The sequence below is a fragment of the Scatophagus argus genome, chromosome 24, assembly GCF_020382885.2.
Source record: "Scatophagus argus isolate fScaArg1 chromosome 24, fScaArg1.pri, whole genome shotgun sequence".
NCBI lineage: Eukaryota > Metazoa > Chordata > Actinopteri > Scatophagidae > Scatophagus > Scatophagus argus.
The window spans coordinates 3688227-3703930 of NC_058516.1; the positions used below are offsets into that span (position 1 = coordinate 3688227).

The 15704-nt window shown below is 45.4% G+C and overlaps 2 protein-coding genes across 19 annotated transcripts in view; both read left to right on the top strand.

The window, feature by feature from the left end:
* Nucleotides 1-10233, top strand: part of LOC124055640 (protein unc-80 homolog) — a 37138-nt gene extending 26905 nt beyond the window's left edge. For 10 of the 18 annotated variants that reach the window (XM_046382616.1, XM_046382617.1, XM_046382620.1 and 7 more), the window contains 23 exons: nucleotides 68-248; nucleotides 336-601; nucleotides 759-893; nucleotides 989-1127; nucleotides 1260-1356; nucleotides 1433-1603; nucleotides 1715-1807; nucleotides 1937-2155; nucleotides 2244-2474; nucleotides 3671-3794; nucleotides 3880-4005; nucleotides 4096-4219; nucleotides 4342-4548; nucleotides 4628-4812; nucleotides 4913-5078; nucleotides 5202-5381; nucleotides 5468-5615; nucleotides 6098-6154; nucleotides 7168-7249; nucleotides 7327-7432; nucleotides 7833-7853; nucleotides 8094-8287; nucleotides 8413-10233. In XM_046382616.1, coding sequence (XP_046238572.1) covers nucleotides 68-248; nucleotides 336-601; nucleotides 759-893; nucleotides 989-1127; nucleotides 1260-1356; nucleotides 1433-1603; nucleotides 1715-1807; nucleotides 1937-2155; nucleotides 2244-2474; nucleotides 3671-3794; nucleotides 3880-4005; nucleotides 4096-4219; nucleotides 4342-4548; nucleotides 4628-4812; nucleotides 4913-5078; nucleotides 5202-5381; nucleotides 5468-5615; nucleotides 6098-6154; nucleotides 7168-7249; nucleotides 7327-7432; nucleotides 7833-7853; nucleotides 8094-8287; nucleotides 8413-8874 — 3714 coding nt within the window. In that variant the 3' untranslated portion in view covers nucleotides 8875-10233. The remainder of the gene's footprint in view (nucleotides 1-67; nucleotides 249-335; nucleotides 602-758; nucleotides 894-988; nucleotides 1128-1259; nucleotides 1357-1432; nucleotides 1604-1714; nucleotides 1808-1936; nucleotides 2156-2243; nucleotides 2475-3670; nucleotides 3795-3879; nucleotides 4006-4095; nucleotides 4220-4341; nucleotides 4549-4627; nucleotides 4813-4912; nucleotides 5079-5201; nucleotides 5382-5467; nucleotides 5616-6097; nucleotides 6155-7167; nucleotides 7250-7326; nucleotides 7433-7832; nucleotides 7854-8093; nucleotides 8288-8412) is intronic. The other 8 variants (XM_046382619.1, XM_046382633.1, XM_046382622.1 and 5 more) reach the window with 5 other exon arrangements.
* A 5211-nt stretch (nucleotides 10234-15444) lies between these two features.
* The window catches only part of LOC124055634 (nck-associated protein 5-like), a 139607-nt gene continuing 139347 nt past the window's right edge, over nucleotides 15445-15704 (top strand). Inside the window, exon 1 of the mRNA XM_046382599.1 lies at nucleotides 15445-15675. The gene's annotated coding sequence lies outside the window, so the exon portion shown is untranslated. The remainder of the gene's footprint in view (nucleotides 15676-15704) is intronic.

Sequence of the window (15704 nt, forward strand, 5' to 3'; positions counted from 1 at the left end):
GAAAATGGAGTGGTAATGGAGTCTGTACTTTTTCTTCACGTTGTGTCTCCGCCTCTCCTTTTTCTAGGTGTTTTCCCGTAAACTAGAGGAAGTTGGCCGAGTCCTCTTTCTCATCTCCCTCACTCAACACATGCCAGCTGTGCACAAGCAATCCCACGTGTCCCTGCTGCAGGAAGACCTCCTCCGCCTGCCGTCCTTCCCACGAACAGCCATCGATGCAGAGTTCTCACTGTTCAGCGAGCCACAGGGTGAGACAGACTCCTACTGCATCACCAGAGGCTTGAATGAAAATAATTCCAGTTTCTATATTTTACCGCTGTCTTCTCCTCTGACAGGTAAGGAGCTGTTTGGTCTGGACACCCTTCACAAGGTACTGTGGATCAAACTGCTGGAGGAAATGTTTCTGGGCATGCCCAGTGAGTACCCCTGGGGCGATGAGATGATGCTGTTCCTGAACGTCTTTAACGGGGCGCTGCTGCTGCACCCAGAGGACAGCTCCTTGCTCAGGCAGTACACGGCCACCGCCATCAACACCGCCGTTCACTTTAACCATCTCTTCTCCCTTAGCGGTTACCAGTGGATCCTGCCAACCATGCTGCAGGTAAGAAACACCACTGGTGGATAGGAAGTTAGAACTTCTGGCACGTGCAAGTGGTTGCAAAGTGTAGATAACTGTACGCTTACCTGTACTCTTCTGTTGACTTGAGTATATTCCCGCAAACATACAGTATTTGTGTGTCCCCTCTATATTATTTCAGGTCTACGCTGACTATGAGAGTGACCCTTTACTGCGGCAGGGCATCGAGTTCTGCTGCCGGCAGTTCTACATCCTCCACCGCAAACCCTTCATCCTGCAGCTGTTTGCCAGCGTGGCTCCACTCCTGGAATTCACAGTAAGTTGACAGCCAAACTCATATTCAAATACTGCACTTCCTCCTCGTTCCCTGAAGTTTTGGTGAATTTCTCCCGTCTTCATGTCCAAACTCAGACCAGCACCAGTACTGGTCTGTCTAAAGGAGTGTCAGCTCAGTGCCTGTTTGATTTGCTGGTCTCTCTGGAGGGTGAGACCCAGGACGCCCTTGATGCCCTGGAGCTGGTTAAGGCAGAGAAACCTCTACGCTCTCTAGGTGAATCATCACTCATTTTCACACATGTGCTGTGGACCTTCATTGCTTGTAATAGACACCAGTTCTAAATATCCTGCTCACACTGTTTGTCAGTGGGCTCTACATGCTTGAGTTGTACTTTTTTTCTTGCAGATTTTTGTTACGGTAATGAGGACTTGGCCTTTTCCATCAGTGAGGCCATCAAGCTGTGTGTCACTGTAGTTGCCTATGCGCCTGAGTCGTTCAGAAGGTACAGAAACATACTGAGGATTGTCTTCTTCCTGCTCTTCCTTTCAGTTTCTGTTCTCTAACATGCCTCTTTCCAGTCTCCAGATGCTGATGGTGCTGGAGGCTTTGGTCCCCTGCTACCTCCAGAAGCTGAAGAGCAACACGGTAACGATGGAGTCGGCCTCGGCTGCCAGGGATGAGATCGCAGCCATCGCTGCTCTGGCCACCTCCCTGCAGGCCCTCCTCTACAGCTCAGAAGCCCTCACAAGGTTTGACAAAGAAAGCAACAAAACCAATCTGAATTTTGGACAAATACACTTTTTTGTGTCAGGAAGCCATGTCCTTATAACTGCTTACAGTCTTCATTTTATCCTCAACAGGCCCATGACAGCCCCCCAGATGTCCCGCTGTGATCAGGGACATAAGGGAGGCACAACAGCTAACCACACCATGTCAGGGGGGGTAAACACCAGGTCAGGGAATGATCAGTTGTAGGCTAAAATAGCTTCTCATACATACATATCCATACATATGCCTGTCATACACTCTTGTCTTAACAGACAAGACTGAAGCCCTGTTTGTATGTTTGTGTCCCCGTCTAGAGACAACCTGCACCTGTTGGAGGAGGGCCAGGGCATGCCGAGGGAGGAGCTGGACGAGCGCATCGCCAGGGAGGAGTTCCGTCGGCCACGCGAGTCCCTGTTAAACATCTGCACTGAATTTTACAAACACTGCGGACCGCGTCTCAAAATCCTGCAGAACGTCGCCGGTGAGCCACGGGTTACTGCCCTGGAGCTTCTGGACATCAAGTCCCACATGAGGTGATGAGATTATCCCATCTCAGAATGAAGCTGTACATTATTTTACAAGTTTATTTAAAGGTGTGTCTCTGTGTGTCTGCTGTCCCAGGCTGGCGGAGATCGCACATGCCCTGCTGAAGCTGGCGCCCTACGACACTTTGACCATGGAGAGCCGAGGGTTGCGGCGCTACATCATGGAGATGCTTCCCATCACTGACTGGTCATCTGAGGCTGTCCGCCCCGCCCTCATCCTCATCCTCAAGAGGCTGGACCGCATGTTCAACAAGATCCACAAGATGCCTACGCTCAGGTGCGCTCGCCCACAGGCATTATGCACCAGGTCTGTTGAATACAATCACTCTTTCTCTGTGTCCCTGTGACCGTATCGTGCTGTCCCGGTGCCGTGGTGTGTACAGTAGATAGACGGCTTCTTGGCACTGTCCTCTGTAGTGCTGCCTTCGTGGCTGATGTACTGTAAGTGCTCCTGTGGTGTGTTTTTGTGCAGGTACTCAGGGGTGTGTCCACTAATGCAGGATCTCCAGCGGTGTTCCTACTCACCCAGCGTCCTGTCTTGTGTCATGAAAGACGATGCAGATTTTAATTTCAGACATACACCAAAATCACAGACTTGACTGGTGATACATGAAGTAAAGCAGTTAAATGCATATGTTTATTTTCAAAATTTCTTTATCTCGCCATGTCTTCTTGCACGTATTTTAACACATAACTGAGCTTTATCAACACGTTGCCTATTCAAAGATGTTGATACTTGCTCACTTGTTGCTTATTTTTTAAATGGCATGTGTACAGAGAGGTAGTTCCCTTCCAGTGCGCCACCGTGGGACCTTATTTCAGAAAAAAATACAAAGAAACAAATATTTTTCTGATCCTTTTTGAATTCACTTACAGTGTGTGTCAATTTAAAAGGTAATTTTTCAACTCAAAAAAGTCACCGTTTGTCTTAAAACCTTTGAAGCATTGCATAAAATTACATAAAAAAAAGGATGAAGTTTAATTGAAGAAAATTAGAAAAGAGACGTTTAAACAAATGGGCTAAAACGAAAAGTTAAAATGACAAATGCAGCCTCGGTACAGCAAAAACAAGTTCAAATGCGCTTCCTGTTTCATGATTGAAGACAGCCCGGCTCTGAGAGAACACCAGTCACAAGTGTGTGCTTCACACCAGGATCTGCAGTGTTTTGCTGGCTTTGTTTGTGAGCTTTGCTGTGTGTACTGTATTTGCTGTCAGTATGGCATTTATTTCAGTCATAAAGGTGATGATTAGATGGTAGGGAATATTAGTAATTGGTAAGTATTACTCTCAGTATTTGTTCCTGTTTGTTCCTCTGCTTTTTGTAGATATGATGTATTCAATATTGATATTGTGCCACATTCAAGTCATTTGAAAAGAAGAAATAGAGATAAGATGAATGGCTTTTCGCAGTCAACATCTTGAATGAGGCATCTGTGTTTTTAGTCTTTTTAAAAATTCATGGGGGCATGTGTGGTGTTGGCATGGGTGTGTGTGTTCTCCAGGAGACAGGTGGAGTGGGAGGCAGCCAGCAGCCTTATCGAGGGGATTTGCCTGACCCTGCAGCGACAGCCAATCATCTCTTTCCTCCCGCACCTTCGCTCCCTGATCAACGTCTGTGTCAACCTGGTATGGAAACACACACAAGAAGGCACCAACCTTTCTGTATAGTAATAACTGTTCTTTGAGGTTGTCTGTGTGTGTGTGTTGTCAGGTGATGGGCGTGGTCGGTCCCTCCAGTGTGGCCGACGGGCTTCCTCTTCTCCACCTCAGCCCCTACCTGTCCCCTCCACTGCCCTTCAGCACAGCAGTGGTCAGACTGGTTGCTCTGCAGATCCAGGTAGGCGTCTCCTCAGCTCATCTGACTCCTCAGTCAGCAACACTGATTACACATTGTCAAAATTTTGCACTGTTTTTTTCACTCTTCTAGGCGTTGAAGGAGGATTTTCCTCTCAGCCATGTGATCTCACCTTTCACCAATCAGGAGAGACGAGAGGGGATGCTGCTCAACCTGCTCATTCCCTTTGTGCTCACTGTGGGCTCTGGAAGCAAAGGTAGACACTTACTGGCATCTGTTTTGGGCAGCGAACTCTTACTGTGGTTGTAGCTGAGGTGTAAAGACATAAAGACAGCCATTTGCTCGTTAACTTATTTGTGTTCCAATGTTCCTTTGCAGACAGCCCCCACCTGGAGCCGCCCGAGATCTTCCTGCTCCTCCAGACGGTTATCAACATCCTCCTGCCTCCGCGGATCATCTCCACCTCCCGCACCAAAAACTTCATGCTGGACGCCTCCCCGGCTCACTGTTCCACCCCAGGTGACACAGGGAAGGATCTGCGCAGAGAGGGATTAGCCGAGTCCACCAGCCAGGCTGCGTATCTGGGTAGGAATGAGAAGTGATGGCATTTTATAGTTTCTTTCATTCTTATTACTATTCTTCATCTTCTTCCTTCTGTCTGCAGCTCTGAAGGTTGTGTTGGTTTGCTTTGAGCGCTCACTGGGGAACCAGTGGTACCGACTAAGTCTGCAGGTGAAAGAGATGGCCCTGAGAAAGGTCGGCGGCTTGGCCTTCTGGGACTTCATTGACTTCATTGTCCGTACTCGTATCCCTATCTTTGTGCTGCTGAGGCCCTTCATACAGTGCAAGGTAAAGGAGCAGTGAATCGTTTCATTTGGTGTGCAGTTGTGTACTATTTGCCTGGGTCTTTGTCTTCCGAACTGGTCCATGTACATGTGTGTGTGTGCAGTTGTTGACCCAGCCCGCTGACTCGCAGGAAGAGATCACAGCACGTCACCACATCGCTGACCAGCTGGAGCGACGCTTCATTCCACGACCTCTCTGCAAGAGCTCCCTGTTTGCAGAGTTCAACAATGAACTCAAGATCCTGAAGGAAGCCGTGCACAGTGGCTCTGGTCAGACACTAGTGGAACAACAACAAAACCATTCCTTGAATTTATTTTCAAAATCTTTTTTTTGAATTTTAGCTTGACTATTTAAGCCTGTGTGTTTCTGTCTGACCGGCTCAAACCCAACAGCTTACCAGGGCAAGACGTCCATCAGCACGGTGGGCACCTCTACATCTGCCTATCGCCTCAGTTTGGCCACAATGTCACGCTCCAACACGGGCACCGGCACAGTTTGGGAGCAGGACAGCCAACCGTCACGCCAACCCTCTCAAGACACGCTGAGTCGCACTGATGAGGATGATGAAGAAAGTCAGAAACATTTGTTTTACTTTTTATTTTCTTTCACATTTGACATGTAGAAATTCAAACTTAACTCCTTGTCTGTCTTCCCTCAGATGATTCCATAAGTATCCCCAGCGTGGTGAGCGAGCATGAGGCCTTCTTGCCCAGGGTGATAGCACAGCGCCGTTTCTCCAGCCACGCCACTGGTTCAGTGGCCTCACAGCCTGAGGCCCCACGCACCACCATGCTGCCCAGCCACAGGTAATGTCCCAACACACACACACACACACACACACACACACACATGCATGCACAAAGACAGACTGAAACAAGTACAAACAAGCAGGAAGTTTAACTTGAAGTGTAGTTTCTTTTTTAGACAGAAAGGGTTTTGAGTTGAGTTCACCCAGTGTGATTGTTTTTGCTTCCAGAGCAGCGAATCCTTCACAAAATGTTCATATATGATTGAAATCTTATTTATGTAATATGTAGAATTTTGAAACCTGCCATATCCCACAACCACAGTCATTTATTTCTGTTTATCTCTGTTGATTTATAATGTTTTTACTCAACAGTTGTCTCAGAGCAGCATTGTGAAGTAGCTAAGACTCTGTATCTTGGTAAGAATGAAGTTGGTGGTCAGATCCCTGTCTTCCCGCCCCGCTCTCGCGGCTCAGGGACTTGATGGATCTCATCTACATTCCCTAAACTCCCATTCTCCCCCTTCGCCCCCCTTTTTACAGTGAACCCAATGTGCTAGATGAGTCCCAGGGCCTTCTGCAGGAGGGTAACCTCTCTAGGTACAGTGGCCCTCTCTCTGTGTGTGTCCCATTGGTGCGTTCTTGCATCTGTCCGCCAGTGGGAGGGGCATCGCCTCGGGACGGCCTCCTCTATTGGCCGCCTCGCCGTTGATCACTCATCCACATCCAGTCAAATCGCCTTGGCCCACTACACCTCCCCTCACCCCGCTCCCAACTTACCTGTCTCTATCTCTTTCTGTGTGGGTCCAGTGTGCCTTGTCTCTGTCCCCTACCCCCACCAACTTTCTTTTGAGTTCCACACTGACCCTCATCTTCTCAGCTCATCTGCTGTGCTATCCTAACCAGGTCCCCCACCTCACACCCTTAAAAAAAAAAAAAAAAAAAAAGCAGTTCCTCAGCCCTGGGGCCAGGGAGCTCTGCCTCTGTTTCTCCTCTTTTAGCTGTGGGTCTTTATAGTTGATATGCCATCAACAAAGTCAGCCTCTCTCCCATTGGTGCCATGGTGTTTCATACTGTTTATGTGTCTATCAGGCTTCTCGCTGATCAAATTGGGCGTCCTACTCTGGATACCAATCTGTTGGGGCAAGAGGGAACTGGGGTGGCAACCCTAGTAATTGAAGGACCCTTTTTCTATTTGCTTGTTTGTTTTCTTTGTCCACTTTTGCTTTTGAGAACTTTGAATCTGATCCAGCACCATTTCATAATTGGATGACTTTGAAATTTAAATGCATGAAAGGAAAAACAAAAAACTATAAGTCACATAAGTTTCTTTTGTCAGCGTTGCTACTCCAGTCCCGACTATCCCTTGTTGTGTTTTCAGTGTACAGTTCATAGCAGCACTGTTTTCTTCTGCACCGTGATTGGGTGTCTTGTAAACACTGTGTGTGTCGTGTAGTGAGTGGGTAGAGTAGCAGCGGCATCTTATTGTGGGAAAAGATGTGGTCAGTAAGCGAGCACAGCTGGGGTTGCAGTGGCCTTTTGGTCCCTTCATGCTCATGTATTTTTTTGTGTATTGTGTGTGTGTGTGTGTCCATCTGATCTGGTTGTACCAGGGTTGCCAGTGTGCAGAGTGAACCGGGCCAGCAGAACCTTCTGATCCAGCCTCCATTAGGACGAAAGCGAGGCCTCAGACAGGTAAGGACATCAGTGAAAATAAACTTAAAAACCTCCCTGCATGAGTAAGGAAATATTTATATGTGATGTTTCTGCAGCTGCGACGCCCCCTACTGTCCATTCCAAAGAATGAACCACGTGGGCGATCTGGAGCACGGCTGTCTACAACCCGCAGGAGCATCCAACCCAAGAACAAACCACTGGGTAACAGCACATGGGCCTTCATCTGTGTGTGTGTGTGTGTGTGTGTGTGTTTGTGCGCGCGTGCGTGTGTGTGTGTGGGGGGGAGTGTTTGTGACTTTACGTTTGCATGAAAGTGATGATGATGGTAAAATTTGAAAAAAGTGATTTCACTGAAAAATGGCCTGACTTACCCTGCACTTCAGATCAAGCACACAAATGCCAAATCCAGACTGTTCATACAGTTTAAACATAAATCTCCAATTAAAATATGATCTTTTATTGTGTGTGTGCTGACTTGAACTGACCCTTCTTCCCCATTCATGACCTCTGTCTTTGTTCCAATGCTGTTCCTTGTACCACCTGTCACCAGACTGACTCTTCTCACTCTGTTCTGTCTCATGCCTTTTGTTTCACAATAAAGAAACTTTATTGGACTGTGAAGGTGAGACACAACCTCTTAAACCCTTCCTCTCCACCCTGCAACGGCCCGCCCCTTTTCTCTGCAACCTCACCCAGTAGGGCGCTCTGCATGTCTGTCTTGCATCCCCTCCCAGTCTCTGCCTACCCCCTCCCGTCCCGTCCCTGCCTCCACTCTCTTTGGTGGTGCTGATGTTGTTAGCGAGTCGCCGGCTAAGGCTCTCATCTCTGTTTTGACCACATGCGCATGCGTTTGTGCCCACAGCGCATGGAGACCAAAAGCGGTCAGTCACCTTTACAGAGAGTCAAGGCCAGCAGCCGTCCGCTCCAAGCTCAATGGAGGCTCCAGCTGAGGACAGGAAGGTCAGTCCTGCCCTTTCAAAGTCCCCAACACTGGAAGTGCCCTCATCCTCCTCGGCCACGGTCACTGCAGATCTGCACAGCCCTGCTAACACACAGGTAGGAGCAGAGAGAGGACCTTTGTGTAATTTGTGTAAACTGACCCTTTAAGACCACTTTTCATTGATAGGTAGGGTCATTATTTTACAAGCTGAAACTACAGAACAAAGTGTCTTCCTGCCCAGGTCCCCCCAGCCATAAGCAGCAAGGAGAAGAGAGAGCAGTGGGGTCTCCGCAGCAGCCTCTCCCCTCCACCCTCCATCTCCCGCCCCTCCACTCCAACACCTCCATCCCGAACCTGCTCCCCTCTCCCCTTATCCCGCACCTCCTCTCCTCTCCCTCCGCCGCTTCCTGTGCTCGGCACGGCTCCGGCCCCGGGCCCCCCGCCGCCACCTCCACTGCCACCAGCACCTCTCCCGCCTCCCCCTCAGGCGGGGCCGCCCAGGATCAGAGAAAGTCCAGGGGATGAAGACACGACGGCGCTCCTGCCACGCAGCGACACCCTGCTGCAGCTCAGCGAGGACGATGGCACAGAGAACCCCCTCCTCACCCCGCTGCTGTACCCTCCCTCGCCCCGCCGGTCACCCCGACGGTCTCCCCTGCCCCTCTCCCCTGTTGACCTGGACCTGGACGAGTCCCACGTGTGAGAGGATTGGATTTTTCTGTCTGTAAGCCAAGCCAAATGCCATACAGATACCTGCAGGGTACGGATAACATTTGTAAACATTTAAGAGCAAAAAGTGAAGTGACTTAAGTGTTGTCTCCTAAAAATACAAAACAATCCTTCCTGTCTCTGTAGGTCTCTTATTGTATCTTTCTAGTTGTTAAATATCAACATGAAAATCATCATTCTTATGGCTCTATACCCTGAGGGTTGAATGTATACTTTAGCAGCAGTCTACCTTATTGCTTGTCATCATGTTGTTCTATTCTATACCGAGATCTAAGATTTATTTTATTGACATTCAAAAGGAAAAGATGTCTATAGAGAGCTATATAAAGAAGGGGGTGCAGTCTATCAAGAGCCATTCTAGAGCTGTCTTAATGAAGCAAATAATATACAGTTAAAACAGTATATGTATATTTAACATTTGATGTGATCATATTGAACAGGAGCAAGAGATGAAAGGTTTTATATTTTAGATTTTCAGATTAATAATTTATTTTAATCCCTCTCAGTGGTAGACATATATCTCGTTGATTCTCTGTTATGTGTTGTGTCTCAGCAGAATATTTGATTTGTGACCAAAGACTGTATCTCTGTCTTGTGTGTCAGAGGTCTCAAATATCAATCATGACAAACATGTAACATTTACTCAGTCTTGGTCCCATTTCCTGATGTTGCAGTGCTGGTTATGTTTTGTTTTTGTGTCTGTGGTTTGTCTTATGCTCACAGACTTCTTTTATTGCAACTGTGATGAAGCAATGCAGTAGATGGCTGTTAACCTCTTTGCTCATGCCATGCCTTAACAGACAAATATTATATGTTTATATAAGTTTATTCTGTCATACCTCCAAAATGTTCTCTGATCATGTTACTGATAATAATAATAATTATTATGATGATGATGATGTGAAATCACATAATACAGGATTGATGTGCCATAATCCACACCAAGCACTGTGAGTGTTTTGTTATGAGCTGCTGTATGTCAACATGTTTTCTTTCGAGTGTTTGTGTCACAGTTTTAGAGTACATATACATGGTATACTGTTTACTTATGCAGTGGGAAGAGAGAGGAAATTATATTTAAAAACAAAAACATCTCTCTTCAACTCAAGAAATGCTTGGTTTAATTTTTCACACATATTGTACTTGTATATTAAAGTTTTGAAAGAGGTGCAGAGAAGTTTTTAGTTCAGAGGGCCAATGAAATGTTGAATCTGAGTTCCCTTTAAATGTATTGTGTCTGTCAAATTATGTGTTACAATAATCTACAGTATAACAGAATATTTCCGGAATATCTAAATAAATAAATTGTTTACGACGTTTTTCGGCTTCGTGAGACCACTTGTACAGATAAAACTTTTTTTAAGGTTGTTTTTTTTCGTTTGCTTTTTTGAGATAATAAACCTGATTATTAACTTTCTGTTATTGTCCATGTAAGGGCCATCATCTACAGCTAAGTGTATGTAGAGCCCCGCATTGTCCATTAGGACCTTATCACCTTTGTGCTATGATTCAACACACAGTGAGAGCACAGGTAGAAATACAAGAATAAAAACAGGAATATCAATCAGTTATGGCAAGAAAGATAGGAAATAGCGGACTAAAGGGAGTGTCCAAACTGCAAGGATACATTATTGCATACAGGAATAAACGATATCGACACTGACAGGTTGACTGGGTGTGGGTGAGATCTCACAGGTTAGGGCACGAGTAGGTTCTTTCGTGGAAACGCGCTTTTTTCAGAGAATATGAACACCAGGCAGGAGTAGGACATTAGAGTATTAGTTAATAGAAGTAAGTGCAGAGTTATGTGAGTGTGCGTGGAGCAGAAGTTGATGGGAATGCACCAATAGGCTGGACGCAAAACGCGGTAGAAGAAGAAAACAGGTGTGCAGGAGCACCATTAATTAACTCTTACTGCTGCACTTGGCTTACGCTGCGTTGTTGCATTGGTGAAATGTTTGTCCGTGGATTTATGGACAATGGTTATGGTTTCTTGCGTGTAACACGACGAGGAACATTAACGGTGAGTAATAAATATTCCCTTCCCTTCAAGACAAGATGCAGAGGTCGGACTCGGTTGGTTCACTCGGCGTTACCAAGCGGCGCGACAGCGCGCACGTCGGTTATTATCATGTTGCTTGGCTGCGACAAGGTGCGCTTAATCCACATGCTGCTATAATCCACACTGAAAGGTCATGTCCTCGTAGTCAGATGTTGCTTCATAAGACACGAGCATCCGTTAGTGAAGTTAAAAATGCCGTGTAACTGCTGCCTCTCAAACGCGTCCTGTAATAACTTTTTAAATTGGATTGCGTTTTTTTCCTTACTTTTGGACTAGTGGCCTAGTCTGAGTTTAAACTTTTTATTCGAATCTAACAGGAACTGAGTCGTTATTAACGTCCCTAATCAGGATCCTCCTGGGCGCTCTCCTTTGGAGGTTTAGACCCTGACCACACTGGAAAGAGTATCCCAAAGCAAACCTCGGATTTCATTTATCTTAAAGATGCAAACAACTCAACTCAAACATTTGAAATGAGAGGCTTTGAAAATAGTTTTGATTGATTAAATGGTTTCTACTCCATTTGTCAGGACGTGGTGGTCCAGCTGACCGACCTCCCCAACTGATCTCCGAGGAGCGGAGTGGACGCAGCAGCCTGCATCGGCGACCCGTCCAAGACCTGCGTGGGACGGCTGCAGAACTGGTAAGACTTCCTCGTCCCAGAAGAGAAAAATGAAGGCTGGAGAGCATCAAGTGAACACGTGGAGACTCACTGCAATGACGGAAAGCTCACCTGTGGCAGTGACCCCATCACACAGAAAAAATAGCTTACCTGGAGTAAGGAGGCCCATACATACATTATTGATTACCTCATTGCTGAATACATACATTTAAATAAATATGAGTCTCCTTAGATCACACTTTCTGTTGTTAAGAGTAATACTACCACAACATCTATTTCTGATACTTCTGCTACTATCATTATGATTAAAATTAGGACAGTGAGGAAAAAACTGATTCAGTAGAAAAATGGCATTCTTCCTGCTTTGGAAAATATTTCCATAATAAATAAATGTTGAACAAATTATTATTGACTACTGAATAGTTGATTTATTGGTGTCATGTCTCATGACAGGCTTCAGAAGGTCAACCCTTTGGGAACAAAGGCCGCAGTTATGGACACGGAGGAGTCGAACAGCACAGTCTGGCAGTAGTGCTCACACATTTGGTGAGAAATCATTCTAATAAAATTCTGATTATTATAATTTACAGCTTTGTTAGGCTGTTTGATTCTTTGTAGTATTTGGCTGAAAATGAAGCTTCTTTTATTGTTGTTCTCGATGCAGCAACTTATCTCTTCCTGTTGTGGTCATGCGGCTGGGCCTCCGTCCTCTGGTACAAGGTGAACACAGAGACACACACACACCGCTCACATCATATTGATTTTTCTCATTAACAGATTTAAGGATGTTGTGGCTGACTGGCATCTTTAAAACAGAAATGTCACAAAAACAACTGCTTGTATTGATCCAGATGAGTTTAATTAACACCATCAGCTGTACAGACATTCAGAAGGTCATAATTATGCTAACATACTCCATCAGGACACACGCAGGACCACCAAGTCTTATAGTTAAGGGGATGTTGTCTCAAACTTAACGGTCAGACAGCAGAGAGTTAATATCTTCACTTTAGCTGATGCGTTTAATGTTTTCTAGTCAGCCGTCTGCTTTTTTTAACTGTTTCTTCTGACACTGGTGACGCCGCTGCCAGTCACCAGCCCCAGAACGGCGTTAAAGGCTCGGTGCTCGGCCTGTCTGATTCTGTCGGACAGGCTCTCCTCCCCGTCGCTGCCACGCACATGCACCGCCTCCTGCACAAACAATGGCTTCCCGAGATGTTGCCCATGTCACATAGTGACGGAGGTACAGATAAAATTTGGGCTTGTTAGCTCGCTTTTCATTTCAAAAATGACAGAAGAAAGAAGACATATTTTACAACATCAGAAGTCCTGGATACATTGATGGCTGATAGCTACAGGCTGGGCTGCTGGACGCACAGTCTCCATTGTAGTAGTAGTAGTAGTAACTACTATTTGTAACAACTACAACAAGTAATGTCGCTATGTTGTAGAATTGTATAACAAGTACACAGACCAGCGTTGACTTGCAACAGACTTTCATGCATGTAAACGCTCTCAGTAATGTCTTTGTAATATGATGATTGCATGTACATGAAGGAGAGAGAAATTTGAGCTGAAAACGTGCACTGGCCACGAAAGCACAGGCTGCTGAGCTGTCGTGGTGCCACATGTGGGCGCTGGAGGCCAGTTTGCCGTTCATGATGTTCAAGATCACTTCATACAGGTGGGTCATCAGGAACGGGAGCAGCACCTGAAAGAGTCACACCGGATGTTTTGGAGGGAGGATCCAGTGACAGTTAGACTGAAGAAACCCACCTGTCACTGGGAATCTCGAAACCAGAAGCTGAACTTGAGGACTCGGAATCATCCCTGCACGCAGCACACGTGGAACATGTCACAGAAATAAAGCACAGGTTCATTAATCTGAAACCAGAAACTCATTGCAAATGAACAGATGCGGAGGAGCTATGAGGAAAAGAGCACCTGCCCACATGAGAAGATCCCCCATCCTTCATCCCGTCCACCCATCTCTGATCAGCTGCAGCAGCTCCTGGCTCACCTGCACAGGACCGACAGATCAGCAGTGAAAGCAGTCAAATCACTGGCTTTGATTTGAACCCCTGCACTCGCGTCACTCACGAGGGCAAAGACTCCAACAATGCAAAGGGTTTTCTGTCCAAGCGGACGACGCATTTAATCCACTTTCCCCCGTAATTCATTCACTTTTTCCAGTTGCAGCATCAGCGCGTAAAACAAAATGAAGCTTGCTGTTTTGCAAAATTAATAAACTTTATTTTCCTTGTACTTCATAAATTGTACTTTATAAATGCAAATTAAAGACCTCAAATTATATTGTTGAGTAAATATTAAAGTATCATTCACTCAAACATTGCAACAACCATCCTGCTCCACAAGGAATGCGTTTTAACTTTGTCTCTAATTTGAATGTTTCTGCAGCACAATCAAAGTGCCAGCATTTGTAAACACAGCAGTTTGCTTCTTATTGACAAAAATATTTCAGTCGGTTACTTTACACAAGAAAATTCTGTCTCTGTGCTGCCTGTGCGTCTGACCGCTGAGTGTTTAATCATTATTTCAATGTATTTTTTGTACAAGACAATCAATTTGCCAGGACAGGACTTGATTGTATCTACCAGTTTATTACCAGCAGTGATGTCCACTGTCCTTGTAGGTCAGAGCACTAAAACACAGGAATATCCAGAGTGAATGTTTTTTAGTTTGTTTTTTTTTAATTCATTGAAGAATATAAAAAGGATTCATTCAATTGAACGCTCTGTGTAAGGTTTTAAAGAATTATTGCAATTGATTTCATGCTTGGTCTGAAAAATAAAATAAAATATTAAATTCCTGGACATGCTGGCATTTTTGGATGATTTGATGTTTTGGATATTTATTTCATTCTGGAAATTAGAAAGAATATACATTTGGACATCTAAATGGCATGTGAGTACTCAAGTATTTTGTAGCAGTTTTCTTAAGTCTGGTGGAGAGCACTTTGTTTCACCTCAGTGGTATAAACCAGGAATCCACTGTTTAGAAGATATTATGAATGATGGTGTGTTAAGAAGCTTTCAGGATTTAAGTGAAAAATTTAAACTGTCAAATGTCAAAACTCTTTCTTTTTATATCTACAATTATATTCTGCCTTAAGGACAGCAGGTATATTGATTGACAGGAAACCTACTACTCACCCAATAATGGAATATTTATGAAAATATCAGGGCTAACTAAAAGACACGTCTCTGCAATTTCTAACAGTTTGTTGGAACATATGCAGACTCCTTTAGTGATAACAAACGTGTGGAATAAGGACTGATCTGAATCATAGATTGACCTAGAGTTTGGAGGAATGTTGCTCATTCCTCAACTTCCTGTATCGTACTTATTTAACACCAAAGTGGCACTTCGTGATTAAGCTATCTTCCTCTCTCAAATAGTATTCTGTGTGACTTGAATCAGATAGGGACTTTCTTGTATATCAGCCACACATATCAAACCCCCTGGCTTCTCACCAGGTCAGGAGATGGATTGATGATTTTCTGGTCATGGTGAGATGAATAACACTACTTCTGTCTAAATGTGGCATTTTGAGTGCTCGATCATGGTGGTTTTGCAGATGAATGGTTTAACTCATATTTTTCACTGTTTAGAGCGTGGGCAGTATGGCAATTCAGGACTTCCATCAAAGGACACTTTCCTCTAGCTCCACCACCACAGCCAGGATCATCTGTTTTGTAGCAGCAAGAGTCGTCATCATTGCTGGAATCCCATCAGTGCTGATTGGAGCTGTCGCAGCTTCGACAGGTTGGTAGGAATGTTTTGCAGGCCTGTCCCCATTCCAGACTGGTAAATCCAGTATTTACTGTTGGCTGTTTTTCTGCTCCTATATTTCAGAGTGGAACCGCACCTCATACGGTTCTCCCTCTCCATATGAGCGAGCGGAGTGGACCATGGTGTTGCCCATCACTCTTCACCATTTTACCCCTACCTATGTTTTCGCTTATGGCATTGGAGCTGTTGCTGCTGCTGCAGCAATGTCATCCGCTGACTCTTATCTTTTGTCTGCAACCACCATCTTCACCACCAGGATCTACCGGATCATCAGGAGTCAGGTACAAGTGCAAGTGTTTTACTGTTTATG